The sequence below is a fragment of the Macadamia integrifolia genome, chromosome 10 (genome assembly GCF_013358625.1).
Source record: "Macadamia integrifolia cultivar HAES 741 chromosome 10, SCU_Mint_v3, whole genome shotgun sequence".
NCBI classification, from domain to species: domain Eukaryota; kingdom Viridiplantae; phylum Streptophyta; class Magnoliopsida; order Proteales; family Proteaceae; genus Macadamia; species Macadamia integrifolia.
The window spans coordinates 16,285,685-16,301,951 of NC_056566.1; the positions used below are offsets into that span (position 1 = coordinate 16,285,685).

The 16,267-nt window shown below is 38.7% G+C and overlaps 2 protein-coding genes across 3 annotated transcripts in view; one reads left to right on the plus strand and one right to left on the minus strand.

Annotated features, from left to right (window-relative positions):
* The first annotated feature begins 429 nt into the window (after nucleotides 1-429).
* On the plus strand, nucleotides 430-12,274 carry LOC122091669 (proteinaceous RNase P 2). Of its 2 annotated transcripts, XR_006143985.1 has the most exons (7): nucleotides 430-1,460; nucleotides 1,908-2,009; nucleotides 2,101-2,276; nucleotides 2,592-2,712; nucleotides 2,888-2,956; nucleotides 3,104-3,255; nucleotides 11,582-11,714. XR_006143985.1 is itself a non-coding variant. In XM_042661714.1 (6 exons), exons 1-6 carry the CDS (start codon nucleotides 510-512, stop codon nucleotides 11,891-11,893), a joined length of 1,731 nt encoding a protein of 576 aa, XP_042517648.1. In that variant the 5' UTR covers nucleotides 435-509; the 3' UTR covers nucleotides 11,894-12,274. The 2 variants fall into 2 exon arrangements, 1 of the variants encoding a protein (XP_042517648.1); XM_042661714.1 differs by lacking the exon at nucleotides 3,104-3,255 and having other exon boundaries at nucleotides 435-1,460; nucleotides 11,582-12,274.
* A 2,573-nt stretch (nucleotides 12,275-14,847) lies between these two features.
* The window catches only part of LOC122092065 (uncharacterized protein At4g26485-like), a 30,031-nt gene continuing 28,611 nt past the window's right edge, over nucleotides 14,848-16,267 (minus strand). The window contains exon 4 of the mRNA XM_042662375.1: nucleotides 14,848-15,340. Coding sequence (XP_042518309.1) covers nucleotides 15,037-15,340 — 304 coding nt within the window. The 3' untranslated portion in view covers nucleotides 14,848-15,036. The remainder of the gene's footprint in view (nucleotides 15,341-16,267) is intronic.

Genomic DNA, 16,267 nt, shown 5'->3' on the forward strand with positions numbered 1-16,267 from the left:
TGTCGGTATCAGCCAAGATCAATATCAATACTGATACCAATACCAACACCAATACCGATAACGATAACGATAACGATAACGATAACGATAACGATAACTAAATCATTGTTTATCATACTAGTTATATCTTGAGAGCGGATTAGGTTCACATACGAGAATGTATGAAAACGGTTCTGGCCTATGGATATAGAATATAATTTTTCTTTCTTCATTTAATGGATTCTATATCCACAGATCAACTCGTACGAGAACATTCTCGTACGTGAACCTGATCCGTTCACCCATGTCATTCTTATTCTACGTCTTATTTCATTGATTCATTCCATTGATTCTATTCTGCTGGGCCAGCATTTTCTTTGCTTTGTCGAGTTTCCAAACCCAACCCAAAAGTTAAGCCTAGCCCGGCCCAATCTAGAAATCTACTCTACAGTTACAAATGTACAAGTCCCAACAGATCAAACGGTTAGGGTTTTCAAGAATTAAGCTTCTTGCTTCTCTCAACTCTGGCAATGGAGATTCCGGACCAGGCGAAAAAGACGATGAACAAGAAAAAGATTCGGAGTTCTGAAAGCCAGTTTCGTTTCAAGCTCGATAACTGCTCGAAGAAGAAGGATCTTTCTGGTGCAATTTCTCTCTACGAGAATGCACTCTCCCAGAACATCAGTCTCAATCAGTACCATTTCAACAGTCTCCTCCATCTCTGTTCCAGTTCTCTTCCCGATTTCTTGGCGTCGACGAAAGAATCTTCAGATTCGCCTGGTGATGACTCTGTGGTTGCTTATGGTTTTCGCGTTTTTGATCATATGTTGGCTAGAGATATCACTCCCACGGAAGCAACAATCACGGCCATGACGAGGCTTGCCGTTTGTAGAGGCGATGCTGACTTCGCTTTCGAACTGGTCAAGACAATGGGAAAGTACAACATTTCTCCAAGGCTGAGGACTTACGATTCTGCATTGTTTGCTTACTGTTCGAAATCAGAGGCGGAGAAGGCCTACTCTGCTGAAGAACACATGGTCTCTATGGGGATTCAACCTGAGGAGTCCCAGCTGGCTGCGCTCTTGCATGTGAGCGTCAAATCGGAAAGGGAAGATAAGGTTTATTCTTATTTGCAGAAGCTAAGGAGCTCCGTGAGATTCGTTAGTGCCTTAACTGCGGAGGTAATCGAACGTTGGTTTGGTTGTTCATTGGCTTCTGAGGTTGGTATGGTGAATTGGGACGCAGAGAAAGTTAAAGATGTGATATTGAAAAATGGTGGAGGTTGGCATGGGCAGGGATGGTTGGGTAAGGGGAAGTGGGCTGTCTGTAAATCGAATATAAATTCAGATGGGTCTTGTTTTTCTTGTGGAGAGAAGCTAGTTTGTGTTGATATTGATGAGATGGAGACTGAAAAGTTTGCGGAGTCAGTGGCTTCATTTGCGATGGAAAGGGAAGTGAAGTCAAATTTCAGGGATTTTCAGGTAACTGTTAATTATTTCAATAACTCGCTTAGTAAGCCTTGCCGACATTTGAACTGCTGTGTCACACAAAAGGTACTTAACATGAAGAGATTATAAACCCTGCAGAAGATCCTCTGATCATTTCTTTCACTTTGAAAATTGAAACCATATTAGAATACAAGGTTTAGGGTTTAGGGTTTAGGAACTGAGTTCGTCAGGCATTTGTTGGCCCAAAATGTAACTTGAGTATTAGATGGAGATCTCTGAAGTTCTATTGAAGTCAAAACCTGTTTGTTGGTAAACTAAATGTGTTCATAGTTTGGAGCTGATACACTAACTGCAAAAACAATCTTTATCATTTTAACAGAAACTTCATCTGGTATATTATGCTAGGAAAATGTTGAGGTTTAGAAGCCAGTATGGCATTCTCATCAGCCATATATGCTGATGCAGTTACTGTTTAACTAGGAATGGCTGCAGAAACATGACCAATATGAAGCTATAGTGGATGGAGCAAATGTTGCACTTTACAAACAGAACTTTGCGGATGGTGAATTTAGCCTATCTCAGGTTCGGTATCTTCAATTTTTGTTTCTCTGGCATCCTGTCCAAAAATTTCTTCTTTCTTTACATTGATTTTCTCACAGCTGTGATGGTGCAGATTAATGCTGTCTTGAAAGACCTGTATCAAAGAGGCGAAAAGAAACTGCCGTTGGTTATCCTGCACAACAAACGTTTTCGTGCTCTTATGGAAAATCCTTCCAATAAGAAGCTACTTCAGGAGTGGAAAGCTCAAGATTTGTTATACACTACTCCAAATGGGTCCAATGATGATTGGTATTAATCTTTAAACCTGCTCTTTAATGCTATTTTTCCATTACTAATTGTTGGCTTCAAATGCTTAAAAGTATTTGAAAATATGACATGCAGTGCTCTCCTGGTTAAGTTACTACTCTGTTGTGTTGATTGAATTTTCTTAAATGTAATTTTTATGGAATTTTTTCATTGTGTTAATCACCATAACATAATGATATCATATCTCAATATAAATGTGATTCTTAACTTTGGTATATTTGGCAACAGGCTGATGGATACCTCCTATTTCTATTTTTCTTTTGTTTTTGAACTTGAAAATATTTATTTGTGATTCAGGTACTGGCTCTATGCAGCAGTAAGACTTAGGTGTTTACTTGTGACAAATGATGAAATGAGAGATCACATTTTTGCACTCCTAGGCAGCAGCTTCTTTCTTAAATGGAAAGAGAGACATCAGGCATGGTTCTATTTCATTGAACTGAATTTTTGTTGCATAAGTTTACTGATCATAAGTGAATTTTTTTCTCTCAGTTTTCTGTCTCAAGGGCCATCACCACTTTCTTTTTGTATCTTTCTCATGTTCATGTAGTTCCTTTACTCTTGGTGAACTTATCCAGTGACCTATTTTGCAGGTCCGATATACTTTTGTTAAATGTAATCTAAAACTTCACATGCCGCCTGTGTATTCTGTAGTCATTCAGGTAATTTTTTAATTATGATCTCTTGTACTTCATTTAGTTTACTACAATTCATCAAAGTCACATTTCCATTCTCATTTGATACTCCAAGTAGAATGCATCCATTCTTTGTGCTTTCTGACCAAGAGTGTGGTCCTGTTAATATGCCAGGAATAAGTTCTTCTTGGCCTCTTCTGTCCTGTTTGGACTTTGGATGCCAGCACATTGTTCTTGTTCCAAGAATGTGTGTTAAACGCTGCTGTTCTAGGATTATTCTTAACACTGGCAATGTGTTTGCAAGAATATCCAGGCCATAGTTCATGGTATGTAAACAATAGTAACAATTTTGGATCGTCATTTCATTACTTTTGAACTCACCCCCGACCCCAACACACAGAAAAAAAGGAGAAAACTAATGCACTATTCAACTTTCTCTTTTCACCCCTTCTTAGCATCTTATTGTAGTTCATAATGCAGCCCATAGGTACTGACAAAACAATAGGCTTTATCACTTGGTTCCAGCAGCAAGATAGTAGAACTCACCCAAACAATAGGCTACCGATATTGTCTTAGGACACACAAGATATGTAAGGATCTAAATCACACCTCTATAATAATATTCTGTCACAGGATAACAAAACAGTCTATACTGTCTGCAGAATAGGGACTCTTATAAAACCCAGAAAATGTAATGAGTTACTAAATTAGTAATCCTTCTTGTCGAAGGTTAAAGACTTTGGGGGGAGGGTACGGCTATGCCCCTTGCGTCCTCCACGGTTGAAGGGACAGACTCCCAATTCATTCTACTTTGTGAGATGGGTTGGATCAGACTTGCAGGATCTGACCTGTACCCGTAGTGCACCATCATGAAATCCTCCTTCGGGATGCTGGATTTTCAACCTCCTCTTTGATGAACATATAAATCTCATGTGCTGTTAGTATAAGGAAGGAATTGAAGGATTTACCTGATGCTGACTTCATCTGTCCATGCTCCCTATGGTGCCCCATTCTTGTTCCAGAAGAAGCACAATGGGTCACTACGGTTGTGCATCGACTACCGGACGCTTTACAAGGTGACAATCAAGAATAAGTACCCCATTCCTTTGAAAGCCGATCTCTTTGCTCAATTGGGTGAAAATTTTGAATTAAGTCGTGCTTATTTGAAATCCGATGGTGTTTTTCGTAGCAGTCCAAGGGGTTGCAACTGCTCCATCCCTCGCTATATTCTCCACCTTCTCAGGGAGCAAGTTAGGCGTGCGAGATATCAAACCTCTCAACGGGCCCCTTCACTTTACTTGTTGCACTGGCTTCTCAATCATTTTTTATTGTTCCTTCTATTCATAATTCCATTCTTTATCAGGCATATGTATTCTTCAAAATTCTAGCCAAGGTTGATGGCTAGATCACAAAATATGAGATGGACTCCAAAATAGTAAGGCCCAAGATTAGAAACTTAGTACATTAGGAGAATCTGGCCATTGGATGATCAAGGAATTTTAATTGAAGGAGGCCTAGGGTGGCATACAGAAAGATGACCCACAATTATTGGTTGGATGGGAAGATAATCACCAATCACAGATTCTGTTCCAGAACACAGTAAGTGGTGCAAGTCTGTAGGAAGTCTTCAAAGCCAGATTCTGATGAACATTTAGAACAGTTTTTTAATGGCTAAATATTAACAATGGAGGTGGATGCTCTCAGATTATAGTTATTGCAGGTTACTAAAATAGCAAGTAAAGAGATCCATGGAGGAAGAAGAGGGGAGAGTGATATGACGAAGGCCTCTCACCTGTGGCCATGGTCTGTCTCTTGGTAGCTCACCACATTGAATCACACAGCAAAAGAACTCCAAATCTCGGCCTTTGTCCAGCCCCTTCTCTTTATTAAATAGTAAAACATCTATTGCAAAATTGGAAACTTTGAAAATAGGAACTACTTCTATCCTAAGATCGCTCTTCTAGAAACATTACAAATTAGAAAGTAGTGATAAAAAGGAAACATGCTCTTACCTATGACCTATCTAACTAATAAAATCTAGCCTAAACTCTATATAAAACAGAAATAGAAACTAACTTAAAACTATGAAAGAGAAACTCCAATATAGCAATAATTACAAAAATTGAAACTAAACTAGCAGATAAATCTTCGTTCTCTTGCTATCTTCAATGAGGTCACACTAGTGCTATGTGAATAGTAATCACGTGAAAAATATTCTTCCCGAATTCTGTCTTGGTCCTTTTCTTCTTGATGCTTCGATTACGAATCTTGGCGATCTTCTCTATCTAATGAATGGAAAGTCTGCTTTGAAATCGTTTGCCCTGCACCCACCCCTTGAGTATATGCTTCAACAGGAATCAAACAAGGGCTTTACAAACAGACTAACCCCGAAAAAATAATATTAGGCCCCTCCTGCTACGGAAGCTAGAAGAAGAAAGCAGAGTTGGGCTATCACAGCACCGCTCTGTGGGCTACGCGAAGGGACGAGTGTTAGAACAAGAGTCGAACACGACGTGGACATCATATTACACAATACAAGCAGAGACCATCTGTCGCTACCTGCCTAGAGAGATTAGCTGCCTAACCAAAGAGAAGTTCAGGGATTACTGCAGTCGATCAGAACAGAAAGGGCTATAAGACCCTCTTTCCACCAGGCCAATTGGTATGGTTTGATACCTACGATGCCCTCCACAATCAACGCTTGCTTCGTCAGTGAACATGACCAGGAAAGACTTGAAGTGCTTCACTAAATTATGTGGAAATTTTTACTATAAGATGCCCGACAGGGTCTTAGCTCAGTGCCTTGGCGTTGAAGAAGCAGCAAAGAGACTAAAATAAGTTCATGATAAGGTCTATGGGGGTTCGAAACCAACATCTTGGATGTGTTTTTTTTCTTACAATCTAAAGATTCCAAGATGTTTAGAAATTCTTAATTAAGGTTTCACTGAAGTTTTCTGGTCGAAATATGGCCATTTGACGAATGAAACAGCCAACCGAAACATGTAGAGTTTCGATTGAATTTCGGTCAAAACCCCAAACATTCAAAACTGAAATCTAGAACCTTTGACTTAAAATGAGAATGGGGATAAAGCAGAACAAACTCAGAAACAGGAAGGGTTTTGGGTAATTACAAAAGGTTTCCTTATGTATAATCTGTAACACAGGTCACCTTCAGCTAATGTGGAGCTGGGTTTTAGATTCAACTTATAACCAAACTTTCAATAGGATCATCCAACATTAGCAACAGTACAATGTTTCACCAAAATCCAGCAATAGAAATAACAGAACACCCAATAATAAGTGAACAGCAGGGTATTAACTCAACTCTCAATAAGCAACAACAATAAAATATCTGGCCTATTGGCAGAAAAGAAAACAAGCTGTTAGCCAGAATTTAACGAGTTACAGATTTAGTTTGTAAACTTTACAGATGGAACAGGCCTTACCAGTCGAATTAAGGGTGTTAGAAGTAGATGAAATCCTCAAATTTGCCAATTCTGATGGCTGGATTAGAAGTTATGAGGGGGGTCTCAAAATTAGGAGGTAGGTGTCCAAATTAGCAACTCTGGTCTATAGCGAATCCAGCCTTTGGATTAGGCTGAAATTAATATCGAAGGAGGTATTAATCTGCTAGAATATGAACTGAAACCAAGAACCTGATCTGAAGTACTGATGCTTGAATTCTACCGCAATAGACCACCAGCTACAGTAGCTACAGGGTGTGTTCTAAAGTCTTCAGTCAGTTCTTCGATGGAGCGGCAGCAGGATAGTCTTCCAAGGCCAAGCAGCAACTTCCAGCAGTAACAATAGAGCTTCGACTGTGTCTCATGCTGGATAAACCACAGAGCAATGAATAGAAACCTGGGAAATTATTTGAGAGTAGAAGAGCAGTAACAATAGAGCTTCGACTGTGTCTCAGATGCTGGATAAACCACAGAGCAACGAATAGAAACCTGGGAAATTGTTTGAGAGTAGAAGAGAAAGAAGATTTAGGGGTGGGGAGAGATATGATCAAGGCCTCCCACCTGTGGCCTTGGTCAGTCTCTCACTGCCACAAGGTATTGCACCCCACTGCTTCTCAAAGAACTTGTAAAAGCCAGAGCTTTCAACTTCATTAGATCGTGGGGAAGGACTCCTCGATATTCAGTACATATAGCTTGGCTATTGCTATGACTAAAAAGGAAATAACAGAAATGAGAAAGTCCCGTACAAAGCAACTATGAGACTTGTACAAGCAAATTAATTTCTTAGGTATTAACTCAATATAGTAAGTACTAAAAACAAAGATTGCAAAATAAAATCTTAATCAAACAGTTCCCACGATCTGGTTTTGAGTGAACCAGAAAAACACCCAGCTGCATGGACTGGCCCAGCCGAAGGCAGGTTGGCCCAAAGGCCCATCAAACCATGGTCCCCATTAAGTGTGAGGGGCCCGGTTGTAAGGTTCCTGTGGCTATATTTCTGGCCCAGGAACCTGTCTACATCATCAACCTTCAACAGATTTAGAGACCGGCGGTAACTGATATGGGTTTCGGTTGATCTCCTATCAACTTGAAAGTTTCTGTGGAACTTCATAGCTGCCAACCCTATTGAATCCAATAAACAGAGAGCATGAACAACAATCTGAAAATCAATAAAATATTGCAGAAATAGAACCTGGCAGTGATGGAGGGGCCTTAGGGAAGAGAGGGGAAATCAGAATATCAGGGGGAAGAAAGGGATCACACAATCAGATATTGCACAAATCATAGTTTTTAAAGCAGTAAGGTGACAGAGGCGTTTGAGGGTCTTTTGGAGCGCCTTAGCGATAAGGCGGGCATAAAGCGTCGCCTTATTGACTAAGGCGTTTCTGTGTAATTTTTTTTATAAAACCAATCTATTTGGCTCAAATCCTAGTTGAATCCTATTACACATTTACACATTAGACAAAATAGAATAATGTTGAAGAAAGACAATAGATGATTGATTTGCTTTAGGCTTTTGAAAACACTGACTAAACTAGAGCTAAGAACTAGCAAACAGAATTAAAAATTGAAATCAAAATAGGGCATATTAAGAACAAAATGCAATTCAGCAACTGTCCAATTGATGACCTTCTTAATGGCAATCTAACAGAATAAACTAGGCAGTAATAACTAATAAACTAATATATAGCTGCATATAAGAGGCTATAAGCATATTGAAATATTGAATTAACTAATTAAGAACAGAACCACAGGAATAACAGAAGAAAATGAAGAAGAAAGAAGAAAAAAAAAAGGAATGGTATGTAGATTGCAGAAGTTGCAGAACAGAGGAAGAATGAAGAACATAATAAGAAAGAGAAATAAGGGAGAAGAAAGAAGATCTGAAAAAAAAAAGTATTGTATCAAAAGTTGCAGAAGTGTAGAACAGAAGAGGAAGAAGAAAGAAGCGAGAAGAAAAGAAAAAAAACACTCACAGTCACCGTAGTTGCAGAACAGAAGAAGAAGAAGAAGAAAGAAAGAAAAAAAAACTAACCGTAGTTGTAGAACAGCAGAACAGAAGAAGAAGAAGAGAAAAACTCCCGTAGTTGCAGATAGAAGAAGAAAGAAAAAAAACTAACCGTAGTGCAGACAGAAGAAGAAGAAAAAAAACAGAAGAAAGAAGCGAGAGAAAAAAAAATCACCGTAGCTCTAAAACATAAAAGAAGAAAAACGGAAGAGCGAGAAGAAGAAGAAAAAAAAAAAAACTCACTGTAGCTCTGGAACAGAAGAAGAAGAAGAAAAAAAATTGAGAAGAAGAAGAATGAAGCGAGGGGAAAAAAAAACCACTCATCGTAGCTTTGCATGAACAAGAAATAATATTGAAAAAAAAAAAAAAAACACAAAATCTTACTTGCAGAGGGGGTACGACTGTTCGCCGGAGTAAGCTCACCGCTGTCGGAGCAAAATGGTCGCCTGGATTAGTGGTTCTTCCTTGTTCCTTGATTCCTTCTCAAAGCCCTTGACAAAATCCAAACCCTATTTGCGAATTGTGTTTTTGTTTTGTTTGTTTTGATTATTTTTGGTGGATTAAAGCTGATCCCATACATCTCAAGTGTTAACAAAGCCATATACCTACCAATAAAAAATCTATATTTGGAATCTTCATCAAGCAATTTTAAAATGTGTTAAAAAAAAAAAACCCATAAGGTGACTGCCTTTGTCGTAAGTCGTCCTAAGGCATCGCTTAAGACACCTTATAGCGCCTTATGCTATAAGACGACCGCCATAGCCACTTCACGTAAGGCAGAGCACTGCCTTACCATCTCTAGACCGCATCAATGTCGCTTTACCAGAGCCTTAAAAACTATGGCACAAATCCAACCAGGAGGGAGAAATCGCATAAAGAAAGGGGTGAAGGGGAATCACAAACAGCCTGAAGGCTCTCTGATGTAGATCCACATTATGGAAGGAAATATGAGAGGAAGAAGGGTCCAGCCTTAGTCCACCTAAGTTGCTAGGGTCTAGCCAAGAAGCCAGCTGAACCCCTACTTGGTCCACCTAAGTGGCTAAGTACAAATAAGGGCCAATTGGGCCCATCGGCTAGGGGAATAATTAGTAGTTTTTTTTAATTAATTAGTAGGCCATTGGGCCCATGAGTAAGTGGTATGTCGAGTTCAAATTGTCTTAGGACTCTATTTGTTTTCCACATAGGTTTATTATTCCTAGTCCAATTTTGAATTCCTAGTTGTAGTAGGAGTGTCTAGTCCTATTGGGAAACTAGCTCCTAGTTGAAGTAGGAGTGTGTAGTCCTATTGGGAAACTAACTCCTAGTAGTAGTTTGATTGCTATTCTGCCCTCTATAAATAGAGGAGCCTATGTACTCATAATTTTTATATTTGAATAAGGAATAATTGTAGTCAATTGCTTAGAACAGCCGGGATAGTTGTGGGTGAGAAGCCCGGGCCGAGACAGTCACTCCTCTCCCACTTTTCCCTTTGTTTCTTCTTGTTTAAAGCTTTCTATTTTATCCTAAAGTTACTGCTGTTGAAGTATACGACTGTTGTGAGTATTCAAAAGTTCAGATCTGTCCAAGTTACAAACCAGATTTGATTCTCTTTCCTGAAGCCTACGATTATTTCTCCTAGGTTAGAAAATCAAGAAAGTTTGTAACTTCACAACCAGTCAGAATCCTCTCAACTTTGGGGGTTTTTGTACCCTCCCTAGGGACTATCTACGCCCAAGAGTACAGCTCAATCGGACTCCTACAGACCTGGCCGCACCTCTCTCTCTCTCCAGCTCTATAGCAAGTCTTTCTCTCTCCTATCGGGTTGTGTTTTGGGCTGGTTTTGCTCCTATATGGGTATTGTATCCTTGGGGGTTTATTTGATGGTATTATTTCTTTGTTTCCTGGTCCTATTGGTATTGTTTTGGGTTATAAATTGATGGGGTAGTTTCTTGTAATCTACTCCTGCATTACTCTCAAACAGTAACTCAATTTATCATTCTTTGAATTTGTCTAATTAGAATACATTAGCTCCTCTATATAAAGAGGGTAGATTAGCAGTCATTACCTAACTAGGAGTTAGACTCCAAGTAGGAATAGACATTACATAATAGGAGTTGGACTCCAAATAAGGACTAGACTGGAACTCCAACATGGAGTAGGACTAGGATTCCAACATGGAGTAGGTGACTAACTAGTCATTCACTAATAGGGAAACCTAAACTGACTCGAACTGAAATAACAAAGGAAATAGACTCAAAACATGACTCTAACTAAGCTAATGACTTGAATCCCGTTTGCCTACTTTCTACCCATATTTGAGGCCCATTAAAGTGACCCATTATAAAGAAAACTCATGGGGATCAAAGGTCCAACACATACATAACCCTAACCCAAGGCTTATTGGCAATAAAATAAGCCTATTAAGTGACTTATATACATCAGGCAGAAGTTGAGGAACCAGGTTTGAAGAATAGTCTGGTTCTTAGCAGAGTGATTCCCTTGTGGATCCAAACTTGGCAGGTTCTGTTGTCCTTCTGGGTGTAATCAACAAACGAAATTTCAAGCAGAAAAGATGAGAATCGATAGAGCTTGATTCATTTCCTTTGGACTGTCAGCACCGCTGGTTAGAGGAACAGAGAGAAAAAATAAAGGAAAATAGCTGTAAGAAAGAAAGGGGAAGAATCAAAGGAGGAAGTCGGACTGCATCTGAGATATAAGAGATAAGGGAAGAGAACAAAAGAAGGAAGAACAGAACAGTCGAACCCATTTGGTCACAAACCCGCAAATCCTTGTGAGAGGGAAATTCCAAACTCAAAATTTCATTCAATCTAATAATCTGTCCATATTTCAATGATTAGATGCATAAAACTAAATAGCCTTATCTGAGTCTGACATTATCCAGTTATAATATTATTTATCACTTTTCAGTCTTATTGCTTTAGTTTCCAGTTATAACCTATGCTTGCTGGAGTTCACCTGCCATTCTGCTTTCTACCTTCCAGTTTTCTAGAGTTTTATTTGTTATCAACCTAATAAAGGGACAAGAAACTTCTCTCTCTCTGGGGTGGGGATTGATTTTAGGGAGTTAGATTTTCAATTATTTTGGATATAATTTTAGATTTTTAATTATTTTGGATATAATTTGTTTAGTTGCTCTCCCATGGAACTTTGATTTACATTTCGTGTCTGATATGTCTTCAGGAATCAGAGAAGGGGTCATGGCATGTGCCTATAGAAGTGGAATGCAATGATGAGGCATCAAGAACTTGGCTTTGCATTACCAGGCCAAAATTTTGTGAACATTCCGACAAAGTATTACTGAACTTGGAAGTTCTTGAAAGTGAACGACTCAAATACAACCAAACCAAATCTGACTCGTCCAGATTAGAGGATGTTACAACTGAGAAGGGTAGAGAGAGTGGCCCAATCTCATTTCAGATTTCTAATAATAAAACTGTTTCCGTAACTGGTAAAAGAAAGGATAGATCTCCATCATTTGAGCTGCATCCATAACTAAACTAGGCCAAGTTCACAGCTTCAAACAAAGGTTGCCCATCAGCATGTTTTCTTTGGCCCATCGATTTGTCCAACTGGACCAGAGGCTGACTATCAAGGAAAAGTCAAATTTTCATTGGGTATTGTTTCAGTGATGCTTGAGAGTGATATCCATGTGGGGAAGTTTATGAAATTAAATTGACAAGCAACTGCAATTGTGTGGAAGTTGGATATGACATGTTTGCGACTGAAATGGCCTCCAACTAGTTTATTCTGATCTGCGTCAAACTTACTCATCTGTTTTATGTGTCTTATACTCAACTGGTTTCATCAAATTGTTTTGTATCAAGAGATGGTGTATTCCTTGTTGACATAATAAAACATACTTTCACACTGTCATTCCTAGTGGTCCATTCCATTGCTTTGTTAAGCAATCGTTAACAATAATCTGAACATTTGGAGCTCACTATTTATGGAACCCACATGAGATAAAATCTCTAATCCCTAGATTATGAGGTTAACGAACTCTATGTGATCATTGAGTGTTCTTCACTTCTGTCCTTGATGTCCAAACTCCACTGCAGTGTTGAGCTCCTTGGGTTCTTTTGTTGCCTATGCTCACATCAGTTGCTTCTTCAACCTACATGAGATTAAGCATGTGTTCAGCATGCATTCTCATTCTTTGAATTTGCATTCCCGTTCTCAAAATGCAAAATGCATTCTTAACTGATGATGGGAATACTGTTTGGATACATATTTGATGAAAATTTGTTCTTTACCTCAGAATACTTAGCATTTCATCTAAGCATTTCATCGAACACCTCCTAGACAATATTGTCAAATATTGAAAAAACAACAAAACATAGAAGAAGGTTATGACCAAATACTGAAAACTAACTACAAAACATAGAAGCGGACTGTTCATATAAAAGAAGACGAACTGGGCTCAACCATTTTTGTATATTTTTTCCTTCATTTTGGAAAGAAAAGGTAAAGAAAGAGAGATTAACCAGGAACCTACAGCTCATTTTGTAAATATTCCCCCATTGCATTGGGTTGAGGATGTTGTGATGTGACCTTGTTAGCTGCCACATGCTAGATAAGTTATATCTACATAGTCGAGTGATCAGTCAAGCTCTGCTACATAAGCCCACCCCATATCTCTCTCTCTCTCTGCAACAAATGCAATATTAGCCCACTCTTCTCCAATTTGACCTATGATGATGTGATTGCAGCCGTTGGACTCTTCAATCAACAAAGGAAGTTTTCTCACCTCCAAAAATGGAGAACCTCAAGCATGCAAATTAAACCCAAACATACATCTCCTTCTTCAATTTGATCGATGATGTGTGATTGCTGCCATTGAACTCTTTGATTAGTGGAGGAAGTCTTCTCGCTCCCAAAAATGGAGAACCCCACTCACGCACTAACTATAGAGAGAGAGAGAGAGAAATTTCACCAGAGCTAGTGAAGTCGAGAACTACAGAAATTAACTTTCATCAGTCCTTGGTAACTTCATTGTTATTATGGATTACCCCCTTCTCGTGTTCGAGTCGAGAGAATGAGCCTGTTTAGAACACAGAATGGGACTTTTGATGCATTCCAGAACGAGGGTCATTCTTGAATCCATTCTAGGAATTTAGAATGTGAATACAAACCAAACAGCATTTTTGTCATCTCAGAATGAGTTCTTGACCCAGAATGCATTCTCATACCAAACACTTCCTAAATCTCTGATCCCCAGGCAATTCAATTTCATTTCTAATGGTTCTGGTGCACGGTTGATTGCAGATTCAGGTATGCCTTACCTCATTCTAGATCATTTCTCCCAATTATTTCCTTCTTCTAATCCTATCCATATCTTGGATTTCTTACATTTGGTTGGGCTTAGCATTACTGCTGACCATAATCGTAGTCTTGTATCCTGTTTTCTTTTGATGAAATTAATTTGGTTACAGATCGTTTACCTGCTATTTTTTTTCAAATTCACTGGCACATGGTTGTTTTTTTTTTTGGTGAAAGCACATTGTTGGTTCTGATGTAGTAGTTGATGTTGTCCAATGGTTTTTTAATACATGGCACACACTTTTAGTCGAACCATTATAGTTCTTATTCTTAAGCAAAAAATTCCTTTGTGAATTATATCATTTCTGACCGATTAGTCTTTGTTTGGTTTATGAAAGATTATTGCTAAGTGTTTGGTAAACTGTCCCCAACCCATTTTACACTTGTTGATTAGCCGTTACAAAGTGCTTTTATACCTTCAAGGGTCATCTTTGATTATTTGTATGTGACCCATGAAGTATTGCACCAATTAAACCTTAGTCTGAAAAAGGTCTTCGAGCCATTACGTTGGACCTAAGTAAAACATATGATAGAGTTGACCACACCCATAGTTAGGGGTGTCAATTTCAAGCTCGCATCGGTAGGTTTGATCAAACCTGACACATTTATGGCCCGGCCTAGAACGACATGATTAATAAAGTGTTGGGCTTAAGCCTAGCTTGTTTATAAATAGGTAGTACACGGTGCAAGGGAAAGCCCAATGGGCCTCCTGATTGGACCGACCCATTTACAAGTCCGACTCGGACTGACACGTTTAGCCTGATCGTTTATATAGGTATTTTGATTTTTTTGGGGATAGAATAGGGTATAATTGATATTTTTATCAATTATTGATTGTAATTAAGTGTAATATCTTTTCAAAATTGTTGATAATTTAATAAAATAAATTAAAGTATCTTAAATCTAAAAAAAGTAAAGATAGTTTAAGGTCCATTTAAGGTTTTATTAGTACATTACCCCGTTTAAAGTCCGATTATAACCCGATTAGGCCGATTAAAGCCTGAAACCAGATTAAGCTTGACACGACACTGATCGAGACCGACTTATTCCTTAAATAGGTTGGTCGTGGTCTGAGGATATAGGCCTGCTAGGCCCAACCGATTGACAACCCTACCCATAGCTACTAGTTCACCAATTCTCATTTTTATTGAATAATCATCTTGATTTATTGTCTGTGTACTTCACACTTTTGCTTAGCCAGGCCATAGATGAACCGGTTTCGTTGATGCCGAATCCCATTTCTGAACTGTATTTCTGTGAGAATCAGTTTTTCTCATTCCACTCCTAAACCAATTGTTGAGAGCAATATGGGAACACTAATCGACCTGTTCAGAAGGTCCTGTTTGGATTGGCAATATGAACTTGAAAGTACTGCACAGTCCCACACGGAAAGTCCTGTTGCATTTCTTTCCATATCCTCTCTTGTTGTGATAACCCGGATAGTCCAGCTTTTTGAATTCTACTTCTTCAGCCAAACACAGTCCAGCCTCTTCGGCTAGTTTCTCCACCTCCCACTTACTGTAAGGGTGACCTGTCTTGTGGGTCACATGAACTTGCCCCTTGGCTGCAAGCATGTCACGTGCAATCCTGAAGAAGCCCTTCACTACCTCTTGGTGAAGCCTGTCAACACCACATAGAGCTCAGTATTAAATCCAACTTTCTAATACAAAGAATTACAAGGGTTGCTCAAAGTAAGATCTAGTTTCCCCACACTTATGGTGAAGGGAGTATTCCTTTCCCCAAAGACATTGGTACTATCAAATGACTAAGGGAAAGAATATTCGTATTTTCTGATCCGTCAATAGGGTGTATTAATTTGTTGATTGGACAAGAATCCCATCTTATGATCACATCACTAATGGATAAGGAATTATTCCCACTCGACCGGTGAAGGAAAACTTTTTTCCTTCAAAACATACAGAATCAAATTGTGACTAATGTAAGGGTGTCAGTCGAGCGTCAAGATGGTTCTAGTCCCAAGGGGTTATTTCTAGAACCATCCCATTTAGCTAATCCAAAATTGGGAATCAGAATCGGTTATCAGTATGGCAGTCGATTCTGGTTCCTAAATGGTTTTAGGACTATTATAATGTCCAAATTTTCAAAACACTTTTCAAAGCATACAAATTATAAAAATGTATATCCTAACCAAGCCAAAAAAAAAAAAAAAGACAGAGCAACCCATTACGCGAGGGCTCCTGCTACGAACACTTATCCATTTATAAGCCTACAGACCAAATATAAAGAAGAAATCTTTATTCCTAACTATACAAATCAATCCAAAATTCTAAAAATCTAAATCAACATCCCAGATCATTTAAAATAAGTTCCTAAACACTCCTTGGGTTACAGAACCATTGGGAGACCCGTCCCAGAACCGACCCATCTAGATCATTAATTGATTCCAAAACCAGAACCCGGAACCATCTCAATAATTAATGGGACGATCCAGTTTTGGTTTTAGCGGTTCGATTCTAGGGTTATTCCTTATTCCTCTATCAAATTGACACTCTTACAAATATGTACGGAAATGTATAATACCATAGG

Bases quoted from the DNA above. Each gene is read 5' to 3' on its own strand.
- LOC122091669 (XM_042661714.1), top strand. From the start codon at position 510: ATGGAGATTCCGGACCAGGCGAAAAAGACGATGAACAAGAAAAAGATT. The intron at 1,461-1,907 runs GTAACTGTTAAT...CTGTTTAACTAG, and splicing joins CAAATTTCAGGGATTTTCAG to GAATGGCTGCAGAAACATGA. The intron at 2,713-2,887 runs GCATGGTTCTAT...CCTATTTTGCAG, and splicing joins AATGGAAAGAGAGACATCAG to GTCCGATATACTTTTGTTAA.